General features: G+C 35.2%; 2 protein-coding genes across 2 annotated transcripts; one reads left to right on the plus strand and one right to left on the minus strand.

The window, feature by feature from the left end:
• Positions 1-1,632: 1,632 nt before the first annotated feature.
• Positions 1,633-8,599, plus strand: LOC144569527 (MLO-like protein 14). Its single transcript, XM_078319912.1, has 16 exons — positions 1,633-2,065; positions 2,480-2,537; positions 2,887-3,134; positions 3,233-3,349; positions 3,847-3,907; positions 3,990-4,087; positions 4,495-4,569; positions 4,970-5,055; positions 5,341-5,390; positions 5,498-5,538; positions 5,635-5,799; positions 5,920-5,955; positions 6,059-6,126; positions 6,221-6,281; positions 7,068-7,329; positions 7,981-8,599. The coding sequence occupies exons 1-16, from the start codon at positions 1,943-1,945 to the stop codon at positions 8,118-8,120; spliced, it is 1,689 nt and encodes a 562-aa protein (XP_078176038.1). The 5' UTR covers positions 1,633-1,942; the 3' UTR covers positions 8,121-8,599.
• A 3,665-nt stretch (positions 8,600-12,264) lies between these two features.
• On the minus strand, positions 12,265-16,791 carry LOC144569536 (Plasma-membrane choline transporter family protein). Its single transcript, XM_078319924.1, has 10 exons — positions 16,375-16,791; positions 15,883-16,241; positions 15,648-15,793; positions 15,305-15,488; positions 15,124-15,197; positions 14,918-15,031; positions 14,299-14,655; positions 13,707-13,967; positions 12,978-13,205; positions 12,265-12,723 (listed from the first exon to the last, which is right to left on the minus strand). Exons 1-10 carry the CDS (start codon positions 16,566-16,568, stop codon positions 12,526-12,528), a joined length of 2,115 nt encoding a protein of 704 aa, XP_078176050.1. The 5' UTR covers positions 16,569-16,791; the 3' UTR covers positions 12,265-12,525.
• Positions 16,792-18,510: the final 1,719 nt, after the last annotated feature.

Raw genomic sequence — 18,510 nt, forward strand, 5'->3', positions numbered from 1 at the left:
TCGCTTTATCAAACATAAATTTCGTACATATCAAATCCAAATTGCATGTTTCGTCGAACAATCCTTTACGATTAAATATATTATAGTTCTAGACATGCTTCACACCTGTTCTTTGTATCAATGTTGTAAATAACGGTATGTGGTCGTTGGATGGACAGGTACCGTCAAATGATTAATCGGAAATACTCGAAAATAATTGGTCATAATTGAAAATAATCAATTGATTAGTCAGAAAAAATCATGACGGTTTAGTCACTGCCAACAATTAGTCGGCCGATTAATCGGCCTAAATAGACGTTTTTTACAACACTGGTTTGTACCACCGAAGCAGACCGTAGATTTTCTAATTTTACCAATTTTACACGATTTTTTTTTGAAAACCTTCGCAGAAGCTACGAAGTCGCGAGGGGGAATCAAACTCTCAAACTTTGAGTACAACAACTCTAGAACTTTTTCCTAACCAATTGTGCTACCTTCCCATTACAATTTTACACGAATTTTACAAGGAAGAAATTTCAGAAGATCCTTGAGCATGCATGGCGTGGCACATGTGCGTTGCACGTGCAAGCTAAAATACCCTTGACATTGGAAATGGACTGTGGCTGTGGGTGCCAGATGTGATGTGAGATACTAATTATTAATGTGCTCACATGGCCAAATTAATTAAAAAGCGATACTTCCAGCTTCCTTCATACTTGTGCTATTTTTTTTAAGTAATAACTGCTATGCCTGCCGTTTAATAATTATCTAGTAGGCATTAATTACACTGTTTCTTTTGTCCCTCAACTTCTATTATACTTTCCTTGTATTTCTTTCTACAACTTATATTGGGATTTAATTATAAACAGCTGATTATTCTTCAAATGAATCTTGGAATAAAAGCACACTGATAGAGCAGAGAGGAACAACTTTATAATCTCCTCTCAGGCTCTCACATGGAGAGGATCAATACTTGGGTAAATATTTTAACAGAGCAATTTTGGCTTAAGACAGCGCATGGACTATAGAATCAATACAGCACTGGATATAGTTGGTGCGCTGCATGAAGTAAAAAGTGTTCTGTTAATATATTTACCCCTATACTTTCTGCAGCATATTTTTAAAATCGCATATTATAGTCAACAAATGTTTCTTTTCTTTCCTCCTCGCTTCGTTTGTATTAAAATATTAATATTTGTTGCAACCAAGCAGAGCAGTCAGAAATATTTTAACCATTGAACCATACGAAGCTCCACACTGCCCTGATCACAGAACCAACACAAAGGTGGCATTAACGAAGCTCCTCTGCTTCTGGTCCTGACTCCATATGACATAAGGTAACAGAATATTTCTGTTTGGATCTGGACCGTTCAATTAGAATCCGCACGATTATTAAAGTGTTTCCGTGCGTTCAGCGTCGGGCCGGATTGGCCCAGATTCTGATCGGATGGCTGTGCCAAACCGAAATATTCTGTTACCTCAGAGGATGTTGATTCCGACCGAATTCGTATCACTTTCTTGGAGACCGGGATCACTAGACGAGATCACGGCCGTCAGATTTGTATTGGAGATGGTTTCAATGAGATGGAACAAATCTCAAGGAGAAAACAAGGTTTGACTGGGGAAGAAACATCTCAGCACAAACCTCCAAACCTCCAATACAAAATTCATCCTCCCTCTCTCTCTCTCTGTTTCTCTCTGTACTGTATGTATCAGTCCAGCTAGAGAGTATGGAGCTGTCAACCTATAACCGTCTCTTACCTTCCCTCTCCTAGTCTAACTCTCTCGACTTCTAAAAATAGCTTTCTTCGTAAGCGCGTTTCAAATCTCCCCCCTTTCTTGGCCAATGTGGTATTTCGTTCGGTGAAGTGCCATTAAACTAACACTTTTCTTCACCTTCCTCATCTTTCTCTTTGTTTCGATTTGGGATGAAATAGAGAGAGAGTGAGAGAGAGAGATAAAAATGGCGGAAGAAGGAGAGCTCCGGTCTTTGGCTCTTACTCCGACTTGGTCGGTGGCCACGGTGTTAACGATCTTAGTCGCGGTTTGTTTGCTCGTTGAGCGATCAATCCACCGCTTGAGCTATGTAAGTATATAAACATTCTTCTACGCATCTATTTCCATGTGATTCAAATTTTTTTTGGGGGAAAACCGAGGATTTTGGAATTGTTCAAGATATTCTTCTGTTGTTGCTGTTGAATTGGAATCTTTAAAATGCATTACACTAAACAGGCCATTGAGTCACAAATTTTGCATAATAACTGTGAATTTTCTCCCATTTTCAAAAAATTATGATGCAACATGTAGATGAATAGAAGTGGTTAACCAGAGAAAAGCTAAATTTAAGCTGGAATTTTGCCGCTCCTTGCTTACAAAATTGGATATATTTTTGCACATTTTTTTTTTTTTTTTTAAAATTTGGCAATAGACCATGAGTTTTACAATGCTGCATTGTTTAAGCCAACATTGATGATTTAACTTTTCACTGATTTCTCTTCAGTGGTTGAAGAAAACCCGCCGCAATCCACTTTATGAAGCTGTAGAAAAGATGAAAGAAGGTAATTTTTTTCTTCTGAACAAAGTCACCTCTTAACTGTGGATCTTAATACGAGTACAGGGGATTAGTTCTGAGATATTTCTACTAGTACTTCCATACCTGACAACACCAATATACCCTCTGAAGAACTGGGGCCCTGCGAAACAGATGTGCAACCATTTTAGTCAAATAAGCCCATAATTTATTGAGATTTTGAGATTTTTAGGATCTTTTTTCCGTCTCCTATCGCTTCTTTTTCATTTTTCCTTTTTCTGAATAATGTGATATCTTGAGGTACTGGCACATATGATGACATGAAATTGCTCTTTTTTGTATTCATTAATCACCTCTCGGCTCCCTATTTTGCACAGAGATGATGCTGCTGGGGTTCATTTCATTGCTCCTTGTTGCCTCCTCAAGAACAATTGCAAGTTTTTGCATCGATTCAAAGTACTACGACAGCACATTCTCACCATGCACGCATGATCAGGTGGAGGCGAGCGCGAGCGCCGAGGATGACCCGGGGAAGGAGCGTGTCCGTAAATTGTTGGCATTTTTTCTCAATCACCCTTTGAGAAGATCTCTCAAGGGACACCATCGTCACTCTCCCTGTCCAAAGGTATCTATCTATTTCTTGAGGTGTAATCACCTAAGGAGTTTGCTCGGCATGTTTTCTAGTTTGGTCTTGGGCTAATATGTTTATCTTTTGCCGGGCAGGGTTACGAGTCATTTGTGTCATATGAAGGTCTTGAACAGCTTCATCGGTTTATATTCGTCATGGCCATCACTCATGTCTCCTACAGTTGCTTAACAATGCTGCTCGCTATTGTCAAGGTTTATAATTTGTACATTATTTTCCCCGATTTGACACCAACATCATTAATAAATATATATATTTTTTTTTTCATGAATCATCACTGAGTTGACACCCTTGAAAGGGGAATAGGGTGGAATAGAGGTTCTATTCTCGCCAAACAAGAAAAGAATTGAGTGGAATATTGGAAATGGGTTTGAACTTTTGCAGTTAAAACGCTTGCTTTTTACACTTTGGTCCCTCTATTCGTCCGTGAGACAATTCTCTATTCCATGGGGATGGTGTATAGAGGAATTGGCTAATATACCGACACTCTTCCACTATTCTACTCTTCCACCATCAACCGAACATGACTGGAATAGTACAAAATAGAAGTCTATTCCAAATTCCACTTTTCCTCTATTCTTTCACTATTTCATATGTTACCGAACGGGCCCAATAGAATTGTAATGCTTCTCGATAAAAAATGGATTATTATTTTTAATTTTTTTTGTTCAATTCCTCTTGTTACTACTAGGTGCATACATGGAGGAAATGGGAAGAGGAAGCCCATAGAGCTCACTATGACACATTAGCTGGTACGAAGTTCTCTCTTATTTTTTCTTTTTTAATGATTAAAATCATGTTCCTTCTTTTAAAAAAAATGTTCTTTTAAAACAGAGGTAACAAGAGCATTGACGTTTAGAAGGCAATCAACGTTTGTCAAGATCCATCATTCCTCGAGCTCATGGAAAAGCAATGAATTTGTTGTGTGGGTGGTATGCTGTTTATTTTCTAGTTCACTTATTTTGGAATGAGGGGGGTTCGAATGCCTCATTTTTTTTTGCCTCATCATGCCTCCATTTTAAAAATTTTAATAACTCAAAATTTACATGTTAAAATAAAACCGTTAGATATAATCTACATCATTTTTTCTATGCACACGTAAAAGATTATGACATTTCAACTTTGTTTTGAGTTTGCAAAAATACACTGTTGTGGATAATTTATGGACGCTGATTTTTCAACTTATTAATTCACATAGAAACAAAACCAAAAAGTGATAATTTTTTATGTGCATATAGAGAAAATGGAGACGATTGAACCCTCCTCTTTGGTTATTAGCTTTTTAGTTAAATTAGTATTGCAGAAATACATTGATTGGATGTTTTTTGTTGTGATCCAGACTTGTTTTTTTCGTCAATTTGGTAACTCTGTAGTTCGAGGAGATTATCTCACCCTTCGAAGTGGCTTTATCCAGGTAAATTTCTATTGATGATCCTTTAATAGTTATCTGCCTCCTCATCAGAACCTTTAGGTTATTAGGAACAGTATCAATCCAACTGTATTTTGATTACATGATTCTTTAAGCAAATTAGCAAGAACTTTATTTATTATTTTTTTTTTGGCCTTGATTGAAGTTGTAATCCAGCACAGAACCCCAAATGAACTCAAAATAAAGGAAACAAATACAAAAAGCAAGATGTGTAATAAAATATAGATCTGAACCTAAATTTTTCCTGTAATATCATACAATTGTGCTTTGGTTCTTATATGTAGGTTCTTCTCTATAACTGTTCAACTTGTTACATACTCTATGCCAATCGGGTGTAGAACTCGTGTTATCTGACAATTTCTTATAATTTTCTGGATTTTGGTAGAATCATAATCTCTTGGATACGTATGATTTTCACAAGTACATGATACGCTCCCTGGAAGAAGAGTTCAAGAAGATTGTTGGTGTGAGGTAATTTGACATTATTATTTCTCTTTTCCATTTGGATTTGGCATTTTGAATTTACAGACTTCTCCAAAAGCTTAAGCTTGCATAAAACAATTTTTTTGCTAGTTTTACAAGTCTAAAACTCAACCCATCACAAGAATAACGCAATCATAGTTAATGCTTCTAGTTGCTGATTAAAATATGTTTCTTGATCTAAACTGAAGACTAGTTTATATCCTTTGTTATATATATATATATATGCAAATTTAGCAATTCAAGACCTAATTGACCTTTCTGTATCTTTTGCAGTGGACCATTATGGGGCTTTGTTATTGCTTTCATGTTGTTCAACATAAATGGTTCGCAAATTTTAACATTTTCATTAAGTACTGTGATCAGTGAGTGGTTCTTACTTAAAACAAAATATTGCCGTGCAGAAATTCACCTAAATCCTCTAATGTTTCAGGAAGCAACCTCTACTTTTGGATTGCAATAATTCCCATCTCGGTGAGTACTTTACTTTTTTGTTTTTCTAACTATGCCTAACCTGTCAAACAACTACTGTATTGATATATATTTCTATATTTTACCATATATGTATAGCTTGTTCTTATAGTGGGTGCAAAATTACAACATGTAATAGCCACTCTATCAATAGAGAGTGCTGGGCTTGCTGGATTGGAGGGTCGGCTACGGCCAAGGGATAGCCTGTTTTGGTTTAAGAAACCAGAGCTGCTTCTTGAGTTGATCCATTTTGTTCTTTTCCAGGTAAACATAAAATCTCTTTTCTGGATAGTCATCTCGAATTTTCTTTGTTTCTTTTTTAATATAATTTTTAGTTTATTTGGCCAAAAGGATTGACTCCGTTGGTTATTTTTGTTCTTGCAGAATGCCTTTGAGTTGGCTTCTTTTTTCTGGTTCTGGGTACTCTCCCTCTCTCTCTTTCTCTCTCTCTCAACATTTGAGCATCAAAACTTTTGCAACATAGGTAATTAAGTGTGTGTGTTTAAATATCATTATTATGCAGTGGCAATTTGGATATGATTCATGCTTCATCAGAAACCATTTGGCTGTCTATTGTCGCCTAATTCTGGGGTATAGTACATTTTTGCACATCATACTCTAAACTCTTGATTTGTTTTCTGTGAACTCTCATAAATCACCGACTATTTTGGAATGTTCTTACCAGGTTTGCTGGGCAATTCCTTTGCAGTTATAGTACACTACCGCTTTATGCACTTGTCACACAGGTAATTAATTTATAGTTTCAAATTTCATAGGTTCTGTTAACAATATATGTTGTACTATTCTTGATTTTCTTTTTTTGTCCTCTGCCAGTAGACAACGTCTAATACTCATCTAAGCCTCACCCAAAGCTACTGGAAGTAACATGTGAAAAGAAACCATGCCAGCACTTTATCGGTCTCCCTATTTTGCTAATAGAAACCCACATAAGTTGACCAAAACAAACTCAACAAAACATAATTTCAATAACCAAATAGGAGTAAATTATATGTTGGATAATAATGTTTGTGTGAAGCTACGGTACTATGCATAGCATAGATTGGTCCATACTACGGATCAATATTTTTGTTTATAAAGTCCAAATAGTAGATCTGAACCGTTCAACGTGGTCTCCATAAGAAAATGTACTTGCTGACCAAATTTCACATTTTTTAGATTTTTTTTTACTAATTTTTTTATAGGTAGAAAATCACTACTTTTGAATGGTCTAGAAGTTTTAGATCAAATGATTTTCTACAACAACCAAGCTTTTAGTCCCAAACAAGTTGGGGTAGGCTAGAAATGAAACCCAATGGTAGTCACAAGGTGAAAGATCAAGTGATTTTTTACCTATATAAAAAGTTAGTAAAAAAATTCTAAAAAATATAGCATTTGATCTACAGGTACATTTTTATATGGACTTGAAAGTGGAGATATTGATCCATAGTACGGACCATTATGCGCTATGCATAGTACCATAGCCTCACTCTGTTTGTTTTACACTAATAAATAACACTTTTAAAATAAACCAGATGGGGTCCAACTACAAAGCTGCTCTAATCCCAGAAAGGATTCGACAAACGATGCACGGGTGGGGCAAGGCCGCTAGAAAAAGACGAAAGCACCGGCGAGGCCTCGATGAGTCTACTATTCGCACCGAGACAAGCACGGTGTGCTCCTTGGATGAAGATGACCAAGAGCTATTTGATGAGGGGACCAACAATCGGCCACGATTTGTTGAAATCGAGTTGCAAGAATCGCAACATAAAAATAGATTTTCAAGTGCCCGCACAGGTTGGTAGCACTTGATATTTTACTGTAACTGCAACTAATACCTAACTTGAGTTGTTCTTGGCATTTAGTGACCAACCATTAACACCAAATTCTTTTGGGGTTGTTTGCATCCTCTCATTTTTTTTCTTTGGGGGATTAGAGCGGTTTTGTGTTGCACTTCATTTGGTTTTCATTCAATTTGTCATTAAAAATTACTGGTACAGTATTTATCCTTGTGAGTTTAGCTAAGTCCCTGACTTAATGAGCCAACCAAATTGCATGCTAACTTGGCTTGACTTTAGTCAACCGGGTTTAGAAATACTCAGGCCAATTAGAATTATGATGGAAAATATCAACATTTTATGGAACTCCCCTGGTTTACTGTAAATATCCCCATAACAAAAATAAGCAAATAAGAGAGCACTAGTTGCAAATTGAAATGTTCGGTACCAATTCAAAATATGGAAATGTCAAAACTAATTTACAAAATACTGTGTGGTGTGAATTTGTTCTACAATTTGTCATGGTGCGAATTTGGAGGAAATTAACTTGTCACAAGGGCTGCCAGATTTTGAATCATGAATAACTCTAATACTAATGCCAACCAATGGTTTAATAAAAGCATGCGTTCAAAAGAAGCCTTAAATTTATTGTTTTGGGTTTTTTATACAGTTAACAGCACTAATGGATCTGGCGTACCTCTCCTTCAGTCATCATCCTCTTTGCCGAGTTCACCATCTGTTAGTAATCACGAAGCGAATGGAATCTCAAGGTCAAATTCAATGCCCACATGGGAAAGGAATGATTGTTGATGAAAAATTCGGTGCCTATGTTTATACTACTAGTATAGGGAATTATTTGCAGCAGACAGCTATAGCTAGATAAAATTTGCAGATGAGTTAGGATAAGCAGCAGGGAATACTGTGGCTTTGGAGGAGAAGTTGCGAGTCCGTATCCTCTGAGATATCTCAATTTTTCAGTATTATTGTGCTTTGAGATTCGTGCTGAAAGGATTTGAACGATCTGGATTTTTCACAGGTCAACTCAAAGTTTGAGATATCTCAGAGGATGCGAATTCAGAAGTTGTGTGTGCTTGGTTCTTCATGCTTGCATTGTTTCCCTGTATTATCTCTCTAGAGTATAGACTCTACATGAGTGAATACTGAATTATTAGAAGCAAATGCAGGTAGTGCAATGAGAAATCTTGTGCCAGGGGAATATATGTTTAATTTCAAGCATATGTAAATACATAGAATTGCCTAGAAAAAAAAAACTTATTTTGTAATTTTTTTTTTTTCTTATGGAACCTTATCCTAGTTTTGTTGGATACAATGTCAACAATATTATTTCGAACCTAACACTTAAACTGACAGTGTCAACATATGTTCTATTTTTATAATTATAATACCTGTTATGTCATGTATTTAATTAATTTATTCTTTAGTAACATAAAAAAGGGCAAATGTGCACAATTAGCCTGCTATATCAATCCATATACTAATTTAATCAGAAAGCCGAGACCAAGAAAACATATTAACAACAAAACCTAAACAAGTTCACACTGAGTCACAAAAGGATATGTACATTGTCAGATTCCAAAGAAACTTGCAAGGCCTTTAACTATCTGAATGGCATGAGATAGTTGACATTATTAACACACACACACTCACTCACAATCCTGATCTTCCCTTGTGGAGATGGTACTTAAATGATTTCATCTCCTTTAGAGGAGTACGTGTTAAGCATTCCAAAGTCAAAGAGTCTTGTTATTTCAAAATAAGATTCTTACAAAGACTGTTATATAAAAAAAGTTAGCAAGCAACTCTTCCTAAAATGCCCTTATCTGTCACAAATTTGATTTTGAATGCAGCTCATTACAGGGTTGGGCATGCCTTATTCTGAAAATCCAAGACTAATTTACACGAACTGAAATTTGAACCTCTGCTCTACTTTGAAAAATGATATTGCCCTACGATGAATCTGTGATGTAAATCCAACAATCCAATATATTTTAGATAATTCAACAAATTAAATAGACAACTCAACAATCCAGTATATTTTCAATAGCCCAACAATTTAAAGCATAGCCCTACTCCAATAAATTAAATAAATAGCATTGATTTCTATTATGTTTTATCTAGTATCTGATTATTTTATAATTTTGAATCCAATTAAATATTCAAACCCGATTCGATAATTCTTATCCACCCTGATGAAAATCACTGGCTGATTTCCAGATTTATGCTATGACATTGCCTTCAAGGCAAGCCATGCTAACGGTAGTAACCTAACTTTTACGATATTGACAAAGCTAATTTATACGTCTGGCAAAGTCTCTTCAGTCGGCCAATCCAATTCCGTAATTGGACTGGATCTGTTACTTCTCCAGCCTGTTGCCACCACGATCTGACGTGGATCAATTCCGAATCCAGTAGAGCGCCGAAAGTGAAGGAATATATTAGCATGTAGTAAATGGCATGTGTTGGACTGTTGGCGTACATCAAATCACCGAACACTGGGACCCATAAGATTCTAGTACAGCATTTAATGCTGAACTGTGCGCAGCTAACAGTGCTTTTTAAAAGCTAGCGAGTTTTGCGCCCAACCAAATATCTCCTATTTGGGAAACGCGGCAATAGTTGCAAACGAGAAAAATACGAAGGGATCTCATCAAATTCGAAACCCTAACCCGATATCGTTTCTCCTTCGAAGCGAGATGGGGGATTTCAAAACGCAGGTGAATGGAAGAACGAAGGATCTGAAGGTGCTATTCAAGAAGGCGATCAAGGTGGTGGGGCCCCCTTGTAAGAAAGGCGCAACAGTTGTGGGGTCCGGTTGTAAGAAGGGCTGGGCTAAGGTTCGCCACCACTTGATCAAGAAATGATGATGTCAGCAGATCTCTTTCTCCCTCTCTTTATCTGCTTCAATGAATGCTTGAATTTTTACCGTCTAATCAAAAGATGCTTGGATTTTTACATTTTAATTTTTTTACTATCAAGCTAATTTGATTTGTTTTTATGTGGGCATGTATTTGAAGATTGTGTTGTTGATTACCCATTGTATGTAATCCGCTTGGCCTTATTACCTCTCTCATTTTTGTCCGATTTTCTTCGAGCTTTGTCTCATTGTCGGAACTTTGTTGGGATTTTCTATGTCGCGCAAAAATTAACTAACTATGTGATGATTCCAGAGCGTAAATGGTCAACTATAGAATAGATGGTTCGTTTCGCTGTGATTTGATAGATATGCCGTAGAAAATCAATATGTACCAGAGAGAGAGAGAGCTTGTGGGCCTGCTTTCCTCGTCCGAAAATTAGCCTGTAGATTTTTTTGTCGCCTTGGCAGTGTATATTTCCGTGTTAAAGCTTGAAAATGTGATTTCCTATCCGTTACACTGCGCTTGGAAGTCATTATAATGTTAACTGCGCGGATATTCAATTTTCACTTTTTTATGTTTGGTTAATTTTGTTCGTGCATTACACTAATTTTAGGAAGTAGCAAACTACAGACATTACGAGATTAAAAAAGTAATCTCCATTAATTTTATCTTCATTTTAAATGTTCAATCAAATAAGATTAATTCATGAATTTTCTTTTCCTCTTTTCCATCTCTCATTTATTCTCGAGTCTAACTAGTATGACATCAGTGTTATTTCAGCTTATATAACACCAACTCCAAAATCTATTGAATCAATTTTAAACTGTTAATCCAAATCATTCAAACTGATCTACTGCACTAATTGTGTGTTTACATGCAAAATTTATAATTTTATGAATTTATTTAGTATCAAGTCAAGCGACCAAATGTAGGAGCTTTTAAGTTAATTTTAATGCATTCATTTTTCAACATTTTTGACCGCTTGACGTGATACTAAAATAACTCGAAAAATAATTTTCTTTTAATGTAAACGCACCACTCATAAAGTAAATCAGTTGAACAGTTTAAATTAGTCGTTTGAAATTTATCCTGGAGGTTTGAGAATTGATATCATATGACACCAATGTTATACTATCTAGACACAAGCATACTGGATTTGGTTTTATAAATATAATCAAATTTAAATATTTCAACGAAACAAGCATACTGAATTTGGTTTTTATAAAAAACAGCTCCACCGAGATTAGTGGAGGCAGTTTACTATCCAAGCAGGCAATAAGTATGATGGAGCAAAAAGTTTCTGTAGATCGATGGAGCTGTTTTTCATAACAATTAAATTCAACATGTTTGTTTCGTTGAAATAGTTAAATTTGATGTTATTTAAAAAAAATCTTTATTCTCTATCTTAGTAAGGTGTTAGTCATGGTTTAATAATGCGGCATCAAGATTCTGGCTGATATCTCATCATTGCTCTTATGTGTGACATATCAAAATTTTGAAATCTAGTGTGTAATCTTTCTCATTGCACTTTTGCATTTGTTATCTATACTTTTTATTATACATAGTATAAACTTTAGCATACCTTTGTTCCATTGATATTAGCTTTTGTGACATTTGGGTAACATATTGTTCTTTTGTCTCCAAAAAAAAAAGGTTATCTGTTCCAGCAACAAAGTAAATGAGAATATGTTCTTTGACAACAACATGACAAGTAAAGCTCTCTGCTTATATAATTGGATTTTAGTTTGTTAACCATATCTGACTTCATATTTGTCAAAAGTGTCTTTAGCCGTGGTCATCTTATTATAATAATAATATTTCATGAACAGGATTCCCAAGGGACCAAAAAAAAGCACTCTCTAAAAGAGAATTAGAGAGTTGGTGATATCACAGTAACAGTAATAAATCTTTACTTTTAGATTGATAAATGTAGTTTCTCATTTTCCTATTTATTAGATGATGATTTTTTTTTTTTTCATTCAAGTTGTAATAATGGGTGGATTTTCTAATGTGTTTTTATGAAACAGGTGATACAAAATATTACAAAATTTATATTTTAAGAATAAAGAAGTCAGTGATTGCTTGTTAAAAGGAGTTGGGGAAAACGAAAATTGAACTAGTGTTAAAATCTGAAAAGCTTGGCAATTAAAATTTAAAAGCCAATACAGAATGCAGCTATAATACAATACAACACTTTGGTTAATAATATTTCAACACAGAGACATGCTAGAGAAATGCCTGCTTTGGTCGGCTAATACAATACTACTACAAAATGAGGATGCTGCTATTACCTAAGCACCTATTTCCTCGTAACCTAGTGCTCAACCAAAAAAGGGTAATTAGGGTCCCTGTGTTAGTCTCTGCATCTCACCGGGCCCACTTCCATCTAGGGTTTCCATTAGAAGAGGAGGTGCGTATTGTGCATTCCCTTGGTGTTCCTCCGCATCTTGGCAGAATGAGAGAATGATTGTGTCAATTGACATCTCAACTACCGCAAAGAAAAGAGTTGCCACAATGTAACCCAGGACCCAACACACCTACAATTCAAAATTTCAATTCGAATTAAGAATCTTGGATTTTGATGGAGGAAATTAAAATTCGTAAATTTCAATTTTTGTAGGTACTTTCTGAAACTTCCAAAAGTTTTGAGACTAAGTGAATTTTGAATGTTCTACAATGGATGGCACATACCTTCATAGCATGTTCTAGTACCAAGTGATACCTAATCAGTATGTTTTTTTATGTTAAACAACCAAGTAATTGCTGATTCAAAATAAAAATGAGAGCTTACCAGAACTGGGAAAAGAGGAGATGAAATCTTGTTGTGAGCGGACTTGTATTTGTATGTGTCTAGCATCAAAAAAGCAAACAAGGCACAGAAAAGGCTCACACACAGCTTCCCAAGAAACAAAATAACGTCTCCAATTACATTCACTTTCCCGATACGCAATATATTGTTCATTATAAGACCTGTAGCAATTGAAGAAGCCTTGAAAAAGCTTTTTCCAGTAATTGCTATCTGCAAAAACCAGATCAATAGCAAGTTATGATATAAAGAAAGATGACAAAGCCCATAAAATTTCCTAACATATTTTCATTTGTCGATGATTTTTTTTCATGGTTAAAGTAAAAAATAAGATGGACATATTTTTCGCACGGTGTGGCCGGAGAACACCATGGTAAATCGAACATACACACATTGGTTTTTAAATTAGCATAACACAAATATCAAGTTAGAATTCTCATCTTTCTTTTTAGGAAAGAGTAAGATCAGATTACAAGTACATGGCTCACTCTAAATAAAAGAAGCTGAGTTCAGGTATACCTTTCTTCTTTATTTCAAATATCAGTAAGATAGTGTATAAAGGGAAAGCTGTACAATGGTAGATGGCTGAGACCAAGTGACTATTATTTCTCTCTCCTCCCCCATTTTGATATTCTATTTGAAATGATTTCTCGTTTGAAGAAGATGAAAAATACAAATTGAAAAATAAGGAGTTAAGAGTACTAATAAAAATACCATGATATAAGCATTCCGATTTACAGATCTGAGGGTCCAGTCAATGCCGCTCAAGCAACAGTGAGATGAGGAAGAAACCATTCTTCCCATAAAGTTTTCAGAAGTTGCATCGACATATTTCAACCTTCGCCGTAGCGAGTCGAGTATGAAACGGATCGACTCTACGACTGACACCACAAGGGAGCCTACAGCAACTGAGCCCAGGCTGTATCGTGTCAACCGCTTTAAAGAAGCAAATACAGGAAGGAACGGGATCTCTGGCTGTTTTTATATTTGAATAAAACAATCACATCGTCACTTTAAATTACTTAGTTGTTCATATTGTGCTAAATGGTAGCTTCGTACTCAAAATTGAAGTCTAAATTCTGAACAACTTGCATCGGTCACTACTGGTTCCAGAGTTCCCACCTTAGTCCCATAAATACAAATGCTTTTATTTAGAACCAATCAACAACCCAAAAAAACGCAGTAATAGGCAAAATCAAACCGAATAATACCAGTACATAAATTCCCGGTACTATATTTTCTCTCAATTTATTTGCCTGCTTAGCTACAAAATAATTAAAAATTTCAGAAAAACATCTAGACTTACTGAGATTTCACCACGAGCCCAGTAGTAAGAGGCAACGGACCCAGCAATAACAGTAGAGGAGCTTGCGAGAATAAATTGAGTTGCCCAATAACACCCAAAAAGGTGAAATAGAATTGAAATACCGATATGTGGGGTATAATGCACACTGTATCCACAGCAGTTGTCGCAACTCACTTTGTTCAATTTGAGGTCATAAGAGCAGCAATTGGCATTGCAGTCATTTCTCAGTACCTGGCCTGAGCTGAAGAGATGAAGAGTGGCCGAGAACCAGAACAAGTAGAATATGGCGAGAATAAAATATGGCAGGATTGGGAATATTATGAGCGCTTGTACTTCTCCTATTACCTTTGCTGCCACCTGAAGTTTTCCAAATTATAAATTTATTATTGAGTTATTGAAGTTCTCTAAAAATCTATTGAAATATTAGATTTCCATTTGAATTGATTTTTTAAATTTGAAAACTGTCCTAGAAGAGTAGGGATGAATCAACTGGGAAATGAGAGCTATTTTCTCTCGCTCTCTCAGTGACCATCTTACTTGCAAAGTTTCTTAAATTATAAAATGTTGGTAAATAGTAACAAATTATCAACAAAATATATATAGAGAAATGCAATCATGCCTTAAGGACAGATGTTGCAATGAATATACGCCGAGCAATGGCAAGGGAGGTGAGAAATGCAATAATCATGACTATAGTCATCAGAATAGTAATTGCACGGAGGTGACTTATCTCCTGTAGTAAGTTCAAAAAAAAATATTGCATTTCAAACAAGAGAAGATATAGTTACAAATGGACAAGGTAACAATAAAAAAGATTTCGTTTACCCTTCCGGTAATATTAACATATGGATCGCTTGTACCGATTACAACTGTTAAAGGATCATTCCCAATCCACCCGGCTACAAATATTAAAAAAAGATGGATAAATAATTGAACAAACAATGCAATATAACGGATAAGTTATAGAAAAAAGAAATAAAATTTGGGGAATAGTATTTAATCTAACCTTTTATATAGTAGAACATTGTAACAGATATGATAAGGACGTTAAAGAGAACAATAGTAACCCATGTCATCCCCGCTACAAAGTATCGAATCATCAATAGCCAAATAACTGACAGGAAAAGTGGCAACATCCATCCACAGACAATCAATACAGGCCATGATTTCCCTATATCTGCTACATATCTCTGTAAACAAATTCAAAATTTATGTTATATCTGAGAAATTTTGAACATGTTTGTGGATTAAGCGATACATGTCGATAATTAAAATCTCTAAACTTACATATTGAGGTAACAAAATAGCACATAAAAAAAAATGTATAAGCTAAGTGGTAAGTAACAAACCTTAAGCACTGCTGATGGAGAGTTAATGGCCTTGTGGATAGTTTTGTCTATTATTATATTCTCATCTATAACAACACCACCCATTTGTTGCCAATGCTTCAGAGAAGAGTTGGATGCACGAGCAATATACTGACAGCTCCAAAAAACTACAACAAATGACATGACAACATATAAGAACAAAGTTTGGTGGTATCAAAATTAAGAAAAATTAATAGTAAAACAGTGAAATAAATACCATTTACGCTTGGAAAAATGACAGGGTAGCAAGGGCCCTGCAACTGAAGAGAAGTGTTTCGCATTTCCGGAGTGAGAAATTCAAAATAATCATAGTCCCTATCAATCCAATCATCAGTAGAGAGGTGGATATCCCCCTCTGGATAATCGCATACGAAATTGACCCCGTCTTCAGCTGGTAAGGGGCATTCCATCAAACAGATTGTCTTCGCATCAGCCAGGTTGAATTGGCTATCCTTTGTACCACTCTGATACACTTGATTTGGGTTCATATAATATTTCACCTCTAATTCGCGCAAATCACGAGTCCCATGCCTGTCCCCACAGATGTTTCCTTCGTAGTCAAGCCCATACTTAAGTCTACATGCATGAGAAAATTGAGCAAAATTGATTAATGTAAAGAAAGTATGGAAATTTGTACGAGAAAGATTGATTTTCACCAGCAAGAAGCTGGAAATTGAAACAGTGAGCACAGTGGGGTAAATGTAGGTACCTCAAAGGGTTGCCTTGGTTGAAGCCGAAGCTAGAGTTGACAATCATGGCAACCCAGAAGGCAATAAAGATGAAGAGAAAGGCCAGATCCTTGCACTTCCTGTTGTGGCGTATGATCCCGCCGTCCATTTGCGAATCTCCGTCCATCCCAGCCGTCGGAAACCTCCCTATTATCGCCCCCAATGGTCCCCCCATTCTTACCTCCTCCTTCACTTCACAGCTTAGCTTAGCTTAGCTGTGCTTCCCTCTTTTTTGCTAAGAAGGATGGATTATGAAAAGAGGGAGGGAGATTGCGAGAGAAAGTGAGGAGAGAGGGACACGGCGAGAGTGACGAGTGAGAAAGTGCGAAAGTGGGAAAGCAGGGGTTTCGTTTGGTATGGAAAGTAGGAAAAGGGAAAGCAACTGCGGTGTGATGTTCCCCCGGGAATTTGTCTCTTTCTGCTCTGCGTATATATATTTGGATTTGTTTTTGCTTTTTGGGGTAATGGTTTAAGGCATCCTATGTTATTCTAATCTAAATCTTACTTTCAGTTTTTTTTAAAATAAGCAATGAGAGTAATTAACGTGATCCTATCATGATCATGAATTTGTAGTATTGTAGTTTATAATTTTTAAACATGGTTGTAGGTACGGAATTCAAACTGAGGTTTTTACGTGGATATTAAAAAGTTGAGAAGTTTAATTTCTAATTTTTACTTAAATAATTATTTGAAAAGTAGTAATTTTATGCTAATAATATTGCGTATTCTATAAGAATTTAAGATGTATATTACATCCAACGATTTGGATCCATTGTTTTGAAAATAGAAAGAAAAACAGTCATTACATACTATAAAAAAATGATGATGATGATGATGATGATTGCTATCATGTGATATGATATGTTAATTTTAGAATATTGATGGCATATTCAAAATTTCAGTACTAGAACAATTTTATTCATGTTTGGAATGTTTCAACCGAAATAGTGCGCTATCATAGGCGAAGGCACGTAGAATGTTGTGGTATTGTAAAATGTCGATCTTTATTTTTTATTTTTATAAAAAGTTTATATTTATATGAAATTTAAAGTAAAAGATGGTGGTATTGTAACATTGATATTTATTATCAGTGTAAAATATTTATATGATCTCATAGAACGAAAATCTCATATTATTTCGCTATTTCAACTTTTCCAAATGTCGAATGGGCATTTTCCTTTTGGATGACATATTTGTCTTGTTGGAGCAAGTTTAGGATTAAAGTTAGCGGAGGTACAAATTAAGATTTAAGAAATTGTCGGGGTGCACAACCAGCGGGATTGATCTTCTATTTCTCACTCTATACATCCAATCCAGTTTCCTATTTCTTTGACCATGACATGTAACATGTGAGATGTGACTTGTGATGCCATTCTCCAAAAAAAACGGAGGGACGGTGTGTTGTACTACAGGATAGTTACATAGGGACCCGCCACAGGAGATCTGAATTCCAGAAATAGCGGCTTTGCTTATTTTAATCTATTTCATTACCGAAATCACTTGTCTTTACTCCTCAACTACTCGCTCGATGATTCAAATCAGAAATTCTAAAATAAAGTTGGGAAATAATTAACTGCACCGAATTGATCAACTCGAGGAGGTATGTTTTTTTGTTTTTGTTTTTTAGTTAGATTGGATGAACATGGCCATGCCTGCTAATTTAATGATACCACTAGATTTAGGAACATGCAAATTTGTAATCTTTTATAATACCAAGAATGACATGATAATATGATAATATGTATTTTATACTTGACAGCTGTTATTGAGATTTAAACAAAAGACATGATAACATGTATTAAATGATAAGATAAAAATATAATTCTTATATCATAATCATGCACCTTTTATCTACATTTTCTGAAAGTGTTTATAATATTTTTAATTATTCATATTATTATATGTGTCACGTATGCAATTTATTTTAAAAAAAATCTCTGAATTAATTATCATAAAAAAAAAAATTAAGTCGGACACTTTGTAAAATAAGTAAAATTTAAATTTTATTCTTTTATTTTTGAGTAATGTCATGTATGAATATTTTTATGATGGATTAAACATAAATACATTTTGAAAATAGGAGACGCATATTAAGGTGTATAATTATCATTTCTCAA

The sequence above is a fragment of the Carex rostrata genome, chromosome 2 (genome assembly GCF_964058835.1).
Source record: "Carex rostrata chromosome 2, lpCarRost1.2, whole genome shotgun sequence".
NCBI classification, from domain to species: Eukaryota; Viridiplantae; Streptophyta; class Magnoliopsida; order Poales; family Cyperaceae; genus Carex; species Carex rostrata.